Here is a 13,384-nt window from a genome sequence, read left to right on the forward strand (position 1 = left end):
TTATTATACTGGGTATTAGTATACTGGTTATTATACTGGTTATTATACTGGTTATTATACTGGGTATTATACTGGTTATTATACTGGGTATTATACTGGGTATTAGTATATTGGTTATTATACTGGTTATTATACTGGTTATTATACTGGTTATTATACTGGTTATTATTATACTGGTTATTATTATACTGGTTATTATTATACTGGTTATTATACTGGTTATTATTATACTGGGTATTAGTATACTGGGTATTATACTGGTTATTATACTGGTTATTATTATACTGGGTATTAGTATACTGGGTATTAGTATACTGGGTATTATACTGGTTAGTATACTGGTTATTATACTGGTTATTATACTGGTTAGTATACTGGTTATTATACTGGGTATTAGTATACTGGTTATTATACTGGGTATTATACTGGTTATTATACTGGTTATTATACTGGTTATTAGTATACTGGTTATTATTATACTGGTTATTATACTGGTTATTATACTGGTTATTATACTGGTTATTATACTGGGTATTAGTATACTGGTTATTATACTGGTTATTATACTGGTTATTATACTGGGTATTATACTGGTTATTATACTGGGTATTATACTGGGTATTAGTATATTGGTTATTATACTGGTTATTATACTGGTTATTATACTAGTTATTATACTGGTTATTATTATACTGGTTATTATTATACTGGTTATTATACTGGTTATTATACTGGTTATTATACTGGGTATTAGTATACTGGGTATTATACTGGTTATTATACTGGTTATTATACTGGTTATTATACTGGGTATTAGTATACTGGGTATTAGTATACTGGGTATTATACTGGTTAGTATACTGGTTATTATACTGGTTATTATACTGGTTAGTATACTGGTTATTATACTGGGTATTAGTATACTGGTTATTATACTGGGTATTATACTGGTTATTATACTGGTTATTATACTGGTTATTATTATACTGGTTATTATACTGGTTATTATACTGGTTATTATACTGGTTATTATACTGGTTATTATACTGGTTATTATACTGGTTGTTAGTATACTGGTTATTAGTATACTGGGTATTATACTGGGTATTATACTGGTTATTATACTGGGTATTATACTGGTTATTATACTGGTTATTATACTGGTTATTAGTATACTGGTTATTATTATACTGGTTAGTATACTGGTTATTATACTGGTTAGTATACTGGTTATTATACTGGGTATTAGTATACTGGTTATTATACTGGGTATTATACTGGTTATTATACTGGGTATTATACTGGTTATTATACTGGGTATTATACTGGGTATTAGTATATTGGTTATTATACTGGTTATTATACTGGTTATTATACTAGTTATTATACTGGTTATTATTATACTGGTTATTATTATACTGGTTATTATACTGGTTATTATACTGGTTATTATTATACTGGGTATTAGTATACTGGGTATTATACTGGTTATTATACTGGTTATTATACTGGTTATTATACTGGGTATTAGTATACTGGGTATTAGTATACTGGGTATTATACTGGTTAGTATACTGGTTATTATACTGGTTATTATACTGGTTAGTATACTGGTTATTATACTGGGTATTAGTATACTGGTTATTATACTGGGTATTAGTATACTGGTTATTATACTGGTTATTATACTGGTTATTATACTGGGTATTATACTGGTTATTATACTGGTTATTATACTGGTTATTAGTATACTGGTTATTATTATACTGGTTATTATACTGGTTATTATACTGGTTATTATTATACTGGGTATTAGTATACTGGGTATTATACTGGTTATTATACTGGTTATTATACTGGGTATTAGTATACTGGTTATTATACTGGTTATTATACTGGTTATTATACTGGTTATTATACTGGGTATTAGTATACTGGTTATTATACTGGTTAGTATACTGGTTATTATACTGGGTATTAGTATACTGGTTATTATACTGGTTATTATACTGGTTATTATACTGGGTATTAGTATACTGGTTATTATACTGGTTATTATACTGGTTATTATACTGGTTATTATACTGGGTATTAGTATACTGGTTATTATACTGGTTATTATACTGGTTATTATACTGGGTATTAGTATACTGGTTAGTATACTGGTTATTATACTGGTTATTATACTGGGTATTATACTGGTTATTATACTGGGTATTATACTGGGTATTAGTATATTGGTTATTATACTGGTTATTATACTGGTTATTATACTGGTTATTATACTGGTTATTATTATACTGGTTATTATTATACTGGTTATTATACTGGTTATTATACTGGTTATTATTATACTGGGTATTAGTATACTGGGTATTATACTGGTTATTATACTGGTTATTATTATACTGGGTATTAGTATACTGGGTATTAGTATACTGGGTTATTATACTGGTTAGTATACTGGTTATTATACTGGTTATTATACTGGTTAGTATACTGGTTATTATACTGGGTATTAGTATACTGGTTATTATACTGGGTATTATACTGGTTATTATACTGGTTATTATACTGGTTATTAGTATACTGGTTATTATTATACTGGTTATTATACTGGTTATTATACTGGTTATTATACTGGTTATTATACTGGGTATTAGTATACTGGTTATTATACTGGTTATTATACTGGTTATTATACTGGGTATTATACTGGTTATTATACTGGGTATTATACTGGGTATTAGTATATTGGTTATTATACTGGTTATTATACTGGTTATTATACTAGTTATTATACTGGTTATTATTATACTGGTTATTATTATACTGGTTATTATACTGGTTATTATACTGGTTATTATTATACTGGGTATTAGTATACTGGGTATTATACTGGTTATTATACTGGTTATTATACTGGTTATTATACTGGGTATTAGTATACTGGGTATTAGTATACTGGGTATTATACTGGTTAGTATACTGGTTATTATACTGGTTATTATACTGGTTAGTATACTGGTTATTATACTGGGTATTAGTATACTGGTTATTATACTGGGTATTATACTGGTTATTATACTGGTTATTATACTGGTTATTATTATACTGGTTATTATACTGGTTATTATACTGGTTATTATACTGGTTATTATACTGGTTATTATACTGGTTGTTAGTATACTGGTTATTAGTATACTGGGTATTATACTGGGTATTATACTGGTTATTATACTGGGTATTATACTGGTTATTATACTGGTTATTATACTGGTTATTAGTATACTGGTTATTATTATACTGGTTAGTATACTGGTTATTATACTGGTTAGTATACTGGTTATTATACTGGGTATTAGTATACTGGTTATTATACTGGGTATTATACTGGTTATTATACTGGGTATTATACTGGTTATTATACTGGGTATTATACTGGGTATTAGTATATTGGTTATTATACTGGTTATTATACTGGTTATTATACTAGTTATTATACTGGTTATTATTATACTGGTTATTATTATACTGGTTATTATACTGGTTATTATACTGGTTATTATACTGGTTATTATACTGGTTATTATACTGGTTATTATTATACTGGGTATTAGTATACTGGGTATTATACTGGTTATTATACTGGTTATTATACTGGTTATTATACTGGGTATTAGTATACTGGGTATTAGTATACTGGGTATTATACTGGTTAGTATACTGGTTATTATACTGGTTATTATACTGGTTAGTATACTGGTTATTATACTGGGTATTAGTATACTGGTTATTATACTGGGTATTATACTGGTTATTATACTGGTTATTATACTGGTTAGTATACTGGTTATTATACTGGTTATTATACTGGTTATTATACTGGTTGTTAGTATACTGGTTATTAGTATACTGGGTATTATACTGGGTATTATACTGGTTATTATACTGGGTATTATACTGGTTATTATACTGGTTATTATACTGGTTATTAGTATACTGGTTATTAGTATACTGGTTATTATACTGGTTATTATACTGGTTAGTATACTGGTTATTATACTGGGTATTAGTATACTGGTTATTATACTGGTTATTATACTGGTTATTATTATACTGGTTATTATACTGGTTATTATACTGGTTATTATACTGGTTATTATACTGGTTATTATACTGGTTGTTAGTATACTGGTTATTAGTATACTGGGTATTATACTGGGTATTATACTGGTTATTATACTGGGTATTATACTGGTTATTATACTGGTTAGTATATTGGTTATTATACTGGTTATTATACTGGTTAGTATACTGGTTAGTATACTGGTTATTATACTGGTTATTATACTGGGTATTATACTGGTTATTATACTGGTTAGTATACTGGTTAGTATACTGGTTATTATACTGGGTATTATACTGGTTATTATACTGGTTAGTATACTGGGTATTAGTATACTGGTTATTATACTGGGTATTAGTATACTGGTTAGTATACTGGTTAGTATACTGGTTATTATACTGGGTATTAGTATACTGGTTATTATACTGGTTATTATACTGGTTAGTATACTGGTTAGTATACTGGTTATTATACTGGTTAGTATACTGGTTATTATACTGGTTATTATACTGGTTATTAGTATATTGGTTATTATTATACTGGTTATTATACTGGTTAGTATACTGGTTATTATTATACTGGTTATTATACTGGTTAGTATACTGGTTATTATACTGGTTAGTATACTGGTTATTATACTGGGTATTAGTATACTGGTTATTATACTGGTTATTATACTGGTTATTATACTGGTTATTATACTGGTTATTAGTATACTGGTTATTATTATACTGGTTATTATACTGGTTATTATACTGGTTGTTAGTATACTGGTTATTATTATACTGGGTATTAGTATACTGGGTATTATACTGGTTATTATACTGGTTATTATACTGGTTATTATTATACTGGGTATTAGTATACTGGTTATTATACTGGGTATTATACTGGTTATTATACTGGGTATTATACTGGGTATTATACTGGGTATTATACTGGGTATTATACTGGGTATTATACTGGGTATTATACTGGGTATTATACTGGTTGTTAGTATACTGGTTATTATTATACTGGGTATTAGTATACTGGGTATTATACTGGTTAGTATACTGGTTATTATACTGGTTATTAGTATACTGGTTATTATACTGGTTATTATATTGGTTATTATACTGGTTATTATACTGGGTATTAGTATACTGGGTATTATACTGGTTAGTATACTGGTTATTATACTGGGTATTAGTATACTGGTTATTATACTGGTTATTATATTGGTTATTATACTGGTTATTATACTGGGTATTATACTGGTTAGTATACTGGTTAGTATACTGGTTATTATACTGGTTATTATACTGGGTATTAGTATACTGGTTATTATACTGGTTAGTATACTGGGTATTAGTATACTGGGTATTATACTGGTTAGTATACTGGTTATTATACTGGGTATTAGTATACTGGTTATTATACTGGTTATTATATTGGTTATTATACTGGTTATTATACTGGGTATTATACTGGTTAGTATACTGGTTAGTATACTGGTTATTATACTGGGTATTAGTATACTGGGTATTAGTATACTGGTTATTATATTGGTTATTATACTGGTTATTATACTAACCAGTATACTGGTTAGTATACTGGTTAGTATACTGGTTATTATACTGGGTATTAGTATACTGGGTATTAGTATACTGGTTATTATACTGGTTATTATACTGGTTATTATACTGGGTATTATACTGGGTATTATACATGGAAGTTATACTGGGTATTATACTGGTTAGTATACTGGTTATTATACTGGTTATTATACTGGTTAGTATACTGGTTATTATACTGGTTAGTATACTGGTTATTATACTGGTTAGTATACTGGTTATTATACTGGTTAGTATACTGGTTATTATACTGGTTAGTATACTGGTTATTATACATGGAAGTTATACTGGTGGTTAATGTATGGATGTAATAACCAGGAGCAGCCACCAGGGGGAGTCAGAGCTCCTCTCCTGCTCTTCTTTATTATTGCGTGACAATTTTAGACATTAACACACACTCTCACTTACACACACACACACACGCGCACGCACACGCGCACGCGCACACGCACACGCACACGCACGCACGCACACACACACACACACACACACACACACACACACACACACACACACACACACACACACACACACACACACACACACACACACACACACACACCCTCTGACTCACACTCCTTGGACATGCCGACCTCCAGGCACTTGGTCAGTCTGCAGCTCTGGCAGCGGTTCCTCGTCACCTTGTTGATCACACACACCTTGTCTCGGTGACATGTGTACAGCATGTTCTTCTGGATGCTCCTCCGAAAGAAGCCCTACAGATACAGAGGTTCAAAACAACCAATCAGAGACACTGATGTGGTGAAGTACATTTACTCAAGAACTGTACTGAAGTACCACTTTGGGGTATTTGTACTCCACTACATTTATTTAGTTACTAGTTACTTCATTCAGATGATCAGCTAATATATCCAAGCTGTGATGAACACATATATAATCCAGTGATTGAAATATGACATTTAGCATTTTTACACTGTAGTACTTCTACTTTTACTCAAGTACAAGATCTGAGTACTTCTACTTTTACTCAAGTACAAGATCTGAGTACTTCTACTTTAACTCAAGTACCAGATCTGAGTACTTCTACTTTTACTCAAGTACAAGATCTGAGTACTTCTACTTTTACTTCTTCCCCCTCTGAGAGTCAGAGCGAGGTCAACACAACACACACTGATATCAAAGCACACAATGGATTATATGTGTGTGTGTGTGTGTGTGTGTGTGTGTGTGTGTGTGTGTGTGTGTGTGTGTGTGTGTGTGTGTGTGTGAGTGTGTGTGTGTGTGTGTGGGATTAGATGAAGCAAAGAGGCTTACAGATCCTAAGAGAGGTGCAAAGGTTGTGACCTCTTGGCTCAAACGTTATGCAAACTCTCAGGGGCTATTTTCACTCTGTGTGTGTATGTGTGTGTGTGTGTGTGTGTGTGTGTGTGTGTGTGTGTGTGTGTGTGTGTGTGTGTGTGTGTGTGTGTACCTTGCAGCCCTCGCATGCGCTCACTCCGTAGTGGTACCCGGAGGATTTGTCCTGACACACGAAGCAGGGTTTGTATATGCGTGGGGGCGGGGAGGGCGAGGGGGGGCCGGGGACGAGGACGTCCTCTCCTGAACTCGTGCTCTCCGTCTCTAACGCTGCAGAAAGAGAGAGAGGAGGGAGATACAAGGACAATGAAGTCAATGACCAATGACCGGGACGTTCTCCCTGGAGTAACTAAAGACTAAGTGCCTTACTCAAGAGCGCACTAGTGGTGGTGTTCCAGGCGGGATTTGAACTCACAACCTTCCGATCTTCAGCCCACCTCACTATCCATTAGACCACCACTACCCCAATGCACACATTAAGACTTCAATATCTTTGGGAAAAGTACATTAGTGCAGAGCGTCCATAGCAGCGTGAAAAGTGCACCAACAGGATCTATCCACATGCAGACAGAAGGAGATTCCCTCTCCAGTTCTCAAACGTTTTCATACCAAGGACCTCTTAACCAATAAAACCCCTCACAGACCACCTGACTCCTAAATACCCAGAAACAAGCGGCCTGCTCACCGCTCCAACAGTTACACATGACAGCTTCACCTCTCTGTATCGTTCACACATTAAATCAACAACAGAATCAGAATCAGGTTTATCACCAGGTCGGTTGACACGGGGGATTAGTGAGATACACCTGCACACACACATGCATTAACTGATGGTCACTGAACCACTGGGACGGGTCACATTCAGTTCTCAAAGTAAAAGCCCCCCTCTTTAACGGTGAAGTAGACGTATGAAACTTGGTGGACATATGAAGCGTGCTGAGACGTACAGAAAAGCCTCTTGGAGGAACATCGCAAACCCAACAGGAAGTCAGCCTTTCTCTATAAGGTTTTTTATTTATTGAAGGTTTTTGTTCCCGTACCAAATGCTTAAGGTGCAACAAGTCAGGCTCTCTGAAGAACAGAGGAGAACACTGATCCAAGCATCAGGTAAACACCTCTGAAACCATCAGGTAAACACCTCTGAAACCATCAGGTAAACACCTCTGAAACCATCAGGTACCTCTGAAACACCTCTGAAACCATCAGGTAAACACCTCTGAAACCATCAGGTAAACACCTCTGAAACACCTCTGAAACACCTCTGAAACCATCAGGTAAACACCTCTGAAACCATCAGGTAAACACCTCTGAAACACCTCTGAAACACCTCTGAAACACCTCTGAAACCATCAGGTAAACACGTCTGAAACCATCAGGTAAACACCTCTGAAACCATCAGGTAAACACCTCTGAAACACCTCTGAAACACCTCTGAAACACCTCTGAAACCATCAGGTAAACACGTCTGAAACCATCAGGTAAACACCTCTGAAACACCTCTGAAACACCTCTGAAACAATCAGGTAAACACCTCTGAAACACCTCTGAAACACCTCTGAAACCATCAGGTAAACACCTCTGAAACACCTCTGAAACACCTCTGAAACACCTCTGAAACCATCAGGTAAACACCTCTGAAACCATCAGGTAAACACCTCTGAAACACCTCTGAAACACCTCTGAAACCATCAGGTAAACACCTCTGAAACACCTCTGAAACCATCAGGTAAACACCTCTGAAACCATCAGGTAAACACCTCTGAAACCATCAGGTAAACACCTCTGAAACACCTCTGAAACACCTCTGAAACCATCAGGTAAACACGTCTGAAACCATCAGGTAAACACCTCTGAAACACCTCTGAAACACCTCTGAAACAATCAGGTAAACACCTCTGAAACACCTCTGAAACACCTCTGAAACCATCAGGTAAACACCTCTGAAACACCTCTGAAACACCTCTGAAACACCTCTGAAACCATCAGGTAAACACCTCTGAAACCATCAGGTAAACACCTCTGAAACACCTCTGAAACACCTCTGAAACCATCAGGTAAACACCTCTGAAACACCTCTGAAACCATCAGGTAAACACCTCTGAAACACCTCTGAAACCATCAGGTAAACACCTCTGAAACACCTCTGAAACACCTCTGAAACCATCAGGTAAACACCTCTGAAACACCTCTGAAACCATCAGGTAAACACCTCTGAAACCATCAGGTAAACACCTCTGAAACACCTCTGAAACCATCAGGTAAACACCTCTGAAACACCTCTGAAACACCTCTGAAACACCTCTGAAACACCTCTGAAACCATCAGGTAAACACCTCTGAAACACCTCTGAAACACCTCTGAAACACCTCTGAAACCATCAGGTAAACACCTCTGAAACCATCAGGTAAACACCTCTGAAACACCTCTGAAACCATCAGGTAAACACCTCTGAAACACCTCTGAAACCATCAGGTAAACACCTCTGAAACACCTCTGAAACCATCAGGTAAACACCTCTGAAACACCTCTGAAACACCTCTGAAACCATCAGGTAAACACCTCTGAAACACCTCTGAAACCATCAGGTAAACACCTCTGAAACCATCAGGTAAACACCTCTGAAACCATCAGGTAAACACCTCTGAAACCATCAGGTAAACACCTCTGAAACCATCAGGTAAACACCTCTGAAACCATCAGGTAAACACCTCTGAAACCATCAGGTAAACACCTCTGAAACCATCAGGTAAACACCTCTGAAACCATCAGGTAAACACCTCTGAAACCATCAGGTAAACACCTCTCAAACCCTAAAGGCCCTACACACCAAACAAACACCAAAGAACACGTCCCGACGGACCCGACTGTTGTGTCGCCTCACGTCTCCTGCGTCTTGGCCAAACAGTCACACTGGAACACACCGCAAAGACTTCAGCCGACGGCCAAGTAGCACGTACGCACTGCGCATGCGTGAGTGGCAATAACTCTCCTTACCAGCAGGCGGCGGTAGTGTGTATTCGTCATTCAAAAGAGGCAACCAGAAGACAGACTGCGTGATATATACAAACAACAAATAGCGACATGCTACAGCTCGAGCCAAGCAGCACAGAGATGAACTATGCCAATATGTTAACAGTATCGGTGCAGTGCCTTTGCAGTGGGGAAAGATATAGCACATATGTGTGCCTATCCTGCTATTTGTGTTTATTCTTTTAATCACACAGCGTTAAGATGAAATAAAAATGTGCCTACTTAACTGTCAGTTGCAGCCGTAGCATTATTATTGGTTTAACTACTAACAGTATATATTTAAAACATTTTAAAATGATCATCAATTGAACAGCTACAACATTAAAATACTTCTAGGCAGATTGTGGACAGTAACAAAGTACATTTACTTAAAGGTGGGGTAGGTAAGTTTGAGAAACCGGCTCGAGATACACTTGTTGTTATATTCCATGGAATGCTCTTAACATCCCAATAGCAATGAATATCTTAAGTGCTTTGACAAAAAATCCATAAATAAATATCATCTGTGGAAGCTGTAGTACTGTAAAAAGCACGACCAATCATCTGAGCCGGCCCGGCTAAAATAACTGGATGGCCTACCTGCCTGTCAGCCTTCAATCTGTGCACAAACTTATCTCGTGCCCTCATTGGTCATGTGCGCGTTCGTGTGTGTTGGAGGAGGGGCTCTGTGAGGAAGTGGCACATTTGTTGTTCCGGTTGTGTATTTTCAAATTCTAGCGCACTCGAGCTGGTTTCTCCAAAATGACCTACCCCACCTTTAAGTACACCCCTTCTTCTTCTCTGTGGTAAATAATGGCTGTTACGTCTGAACACTTTCCTCTCTCACTGCTTGTTGTCTGTCCTCCATGTTGGAGCATCTCTAATCCAGGCTGAGGCTAATCTGTTAATCAGAGAGAGCAGCTCACCATCAGCCGTCTGTCCACACACAGAGAGAGCAGCTCACCATCAGCCGTCTGTCCACACAGAGAGAGCAGCTCACCATCAGCCGTCTGTCCACACACAGAGAGAGCAGCTCACCATCAGCCGTCTGTCCACACACAGAGAGATGAGCTCACCATCAGCCGTCTGTCCACACAGAGAGCAGCTCACCATCAGCCGTCTGTCCACACAGAGAGAGCAGCTCACCATCAGCCGTCTGTCCACACAGAGAGAGCAGCTCACCATCAGCCGTCTGTCCACACAGAGAGCAGCTCACCATCAGCCGTCTGTCCACACAGAGAGCAGCTCACCATCAGCCGTCTGTCCACAGAGAGAGCAGCTCACCATCAGCCGTCTGTCCACACACAGAGAGATGAGCTCACCATCAGCCGTCTGTCCACACACAGAGAGCAGCTCACCATCAGCCGTCTGTCCACACACAGAGAGAGCAGCTCACCATCAGCCGTCTGTCCACACAGAGAGAGCAGCTCACCATCAGCCGTCTGTCCACACAGAGAGCAGCTCACCATCAGCCGTCTGTCCACACAGAGAGCAGCTCACCATCAGCCGTCTGTCCACAGAGAGAGCAGCTCACCATCAGCCGTCTGTCCACAGAGAGAGCAGCTCACCATCAGCCGTCTGTCCACACACAGAGAGATGAGCTCACCATCAGCCGTCTGTCCACACACAGAGAGCAGCTCACCATCAGCCGTCTGTCCACACACAGAGAGAGCAGCTCACCATCAGCCGTCTGTCCACACAGAGAGAGCAGCTCACCATCAGCCGTCTGTCCACACAGAGAGAGCAGCTCACCATCAGCCGTCTGTCCACACAGAGAGAGAGCAGCTCACCATCAGCCGTCTGTCCACACAGAGAGAGCAGCTCACCATCAGCCGTCTGTCCACACACAGAGAGAGCAGCTCACCATCAGCCGTCTGTCCACACACAGAGAGAGCAGCTCACCATCAGCCGTCTGTCCACACAGAGAGAGCAGCTCACCATCAGCCGTCTGTCCACACACAGAGAGAGCAGCTCACCATCAGCCGTCTGTCCACACAGAGAGAGCAGCTCACCATCAGCCGTCTGTCCACACAGAGAGATGAGCTCACCATCAGCCGTCTGTCCACACAGAGAGAGAGCAGCTCACCATCAGCCGTCTGTCCACACACAGAGAGAGCAGCTCACCATCAGCCGTCTGTCCACACAGAGAGAGCAGCTCACCATCAGCCGTCTGTCCACACAGAGAGAGCAGCTCACCATCAGCCGTCTGTCCACACAGAGAGAGCAGCTCACCATCAGCCGTCTGTCCACACAGAGAGAGCAGCTCACCATCAGCCGTCTGTCCACACACAGAGAGAGCAGCTCACCATCAGCCGTCTGTCCACAGAGAGAGCAGCTCACCATCAGCCGTCTGTCCACAGAGAGAGCAGCTCACCATCAGCCGTCTGTCCACACAGAGAGAGCAGCTCACCATCAGCCGTCTGTCCACACACAGAGAGAGCAGCTCACCATCAGCCGTCTGTCCACACAGAGAGAGCAGCTCACCATCAGCCGTCTGTCCACACAGAGAGAGCAGCTCACCATCAGCCGTCTGTCCACACAGAGAGAGCAGCTCACCATCAGCCGTCTGTCCACACACAGAGAGAGCAGCTCACCATCAGCCGTCTGTCCACACACAGAGACTTTCTATAGATCCATGTCTCTGGTTCTTCTCTCCTCATATCAGAGCACCTTCACCACAAGACTCTACAGAGTTATTCAAAATGTCCTCATGTCAGGTGTTACTGTGATGTCCTCCTGCAGTCAGTAACAGAGGAAGCTGTGAAACATCCCATCACCTCAGCTGGGAATGAGCTCTGATATAAAACTCTCTGTTTACACGCTTCTTTCTAAAAATATTAAAATTCTGACTTTTTTCAAAAAATGTTATGTTTACATATGAGCCAGACTTTTGAAATGTTCAGAAAAGTTTCAGACTTGACATTTTCAGTAAAATTTCAAAATGTTGAGATTTCGGAAAAAAAGTCAGAATTTAGATATTTTTACAAAAAAGTCAGAATTTTGATATTTTTACAAAAAAATCTAAACCTAGATATTTGTACAAAAAAATCTAAATTTTGATATTTTTACAACATTTTTTTAATTTTGATATTTTTACAAAAAAGTCAGAATTTAGATATTTTTACAAAAAAGTCAGAATTTTGATATTTGTACAAAAAAATCTAAATTTTGATATTTTTACAAAAAAATCTAAATTTAGATATTTTTACAAAAAAATCAACATTTTGATATTTTTACAAAAAAGTCAGAATTTTGATATTTTTACAAAAAAGTCAACATTTTGAGATTTTGAGAACAAAGTCCAAATGTTGAC

General features: G+C 38.0%; 1 protein-coding gene and 1 long non-coding RNA gene across 32 annotated transcripts in view; both read right to left on the reverse strand.

The window, feature by feature from the left end:
• LOC117470215 (retinoic acid receptor alpha-A-like) overlaps positions 1-12,686 on the reverse strand; it is a 26,518-nt gene extending 13,832 nt beyond the window's left edge. Inside the window, exons 1-8 of one of the 8 annotated variants that reach the window (XM_034114898.1) lie at positions 12,666-12,680; positions 12,482-12,601; positions 11,974-12,093; positions 11,714-11,833; positions 11,394-11,513; positions 11,182-11,263; positions 7,178-7,332; positions 6,320-6,461 (exon numbers count right to left, since the gene is read on the reverse strand). In XM_034114898.1, the coding sequence (XP_033970789.1) occupies positions 6,320-6,461; positions 7,178-7,332; positions 11,182-11,263; positions 11,394-11,513; positions 11,714-11,833; positions 11,974-12,093; positions 12,482-12,601; positions 12,666-12,668 (862 nt within the window). In that variant the 5' untranslated portion in view covers positions 12,669-12,680. Of the gene's footprint in view, positions 1-6,319; positions 6,462-7,177; positions 7,333-11,181; positions 11,264-11,393; positions 11,650-11,713; positions 11,834-11,861 lie in introns of all 8 variants that reach the window. The other 7 variants (XM_034114899.1, XM_034114901.1, XM_034114902.1 and 4 more) reach the window with 7 other exon arrangements.
• On the reverse strand, positions 7,546-10,310 carry LOC117470216. 24 transcript variants are annotated; one of them, XR_004554667.1, is made up of 6 exons: positions 9,452-10,310; positions 9,373-9,406; positions 9,295-9,339; positions 8,978-9,248; positions 8,605-8,853; positions 7,546-8,469 (listed from the first exon to the last, which is right to left on the reverse strand). It is a non-coding gene; the product is annotated as an uncharacterized LOC117470216 (long non-coding RNA). The 24 variants fall into 24 exon arrangements; XR_004554671.1 differs by having other exon boundaries at positions 8,978-9,406; positions 9,452-9,576; positions 9,633-10,310; XR_004554673.1 differs by lacking the exon at positions 9,373-9,406 and adding an exon at positions 9,429-9,451 and having other exon boundaries at positions 8,978-9,350; positions 9,486-10,310.
• Positions 12,687-13,384: the final 698 nt, after the last annotated feature.

Source organism: Trematomus bernacchii, unplaced genomic scaffold (genome assembly GCF_902827165.1).
Source record: "Trematomus bernacchii unplaced genomic scaffold, fTreBer1.1, whole genome shotgun sequence".
Classification (NCBI taxonomy): domain Eukaryota; kingdom Metazoa; phylum Chordata; class Actinopteri; order Perciformes; family Nototheniidae; genus Trematomus; species Trematomus bernacchii.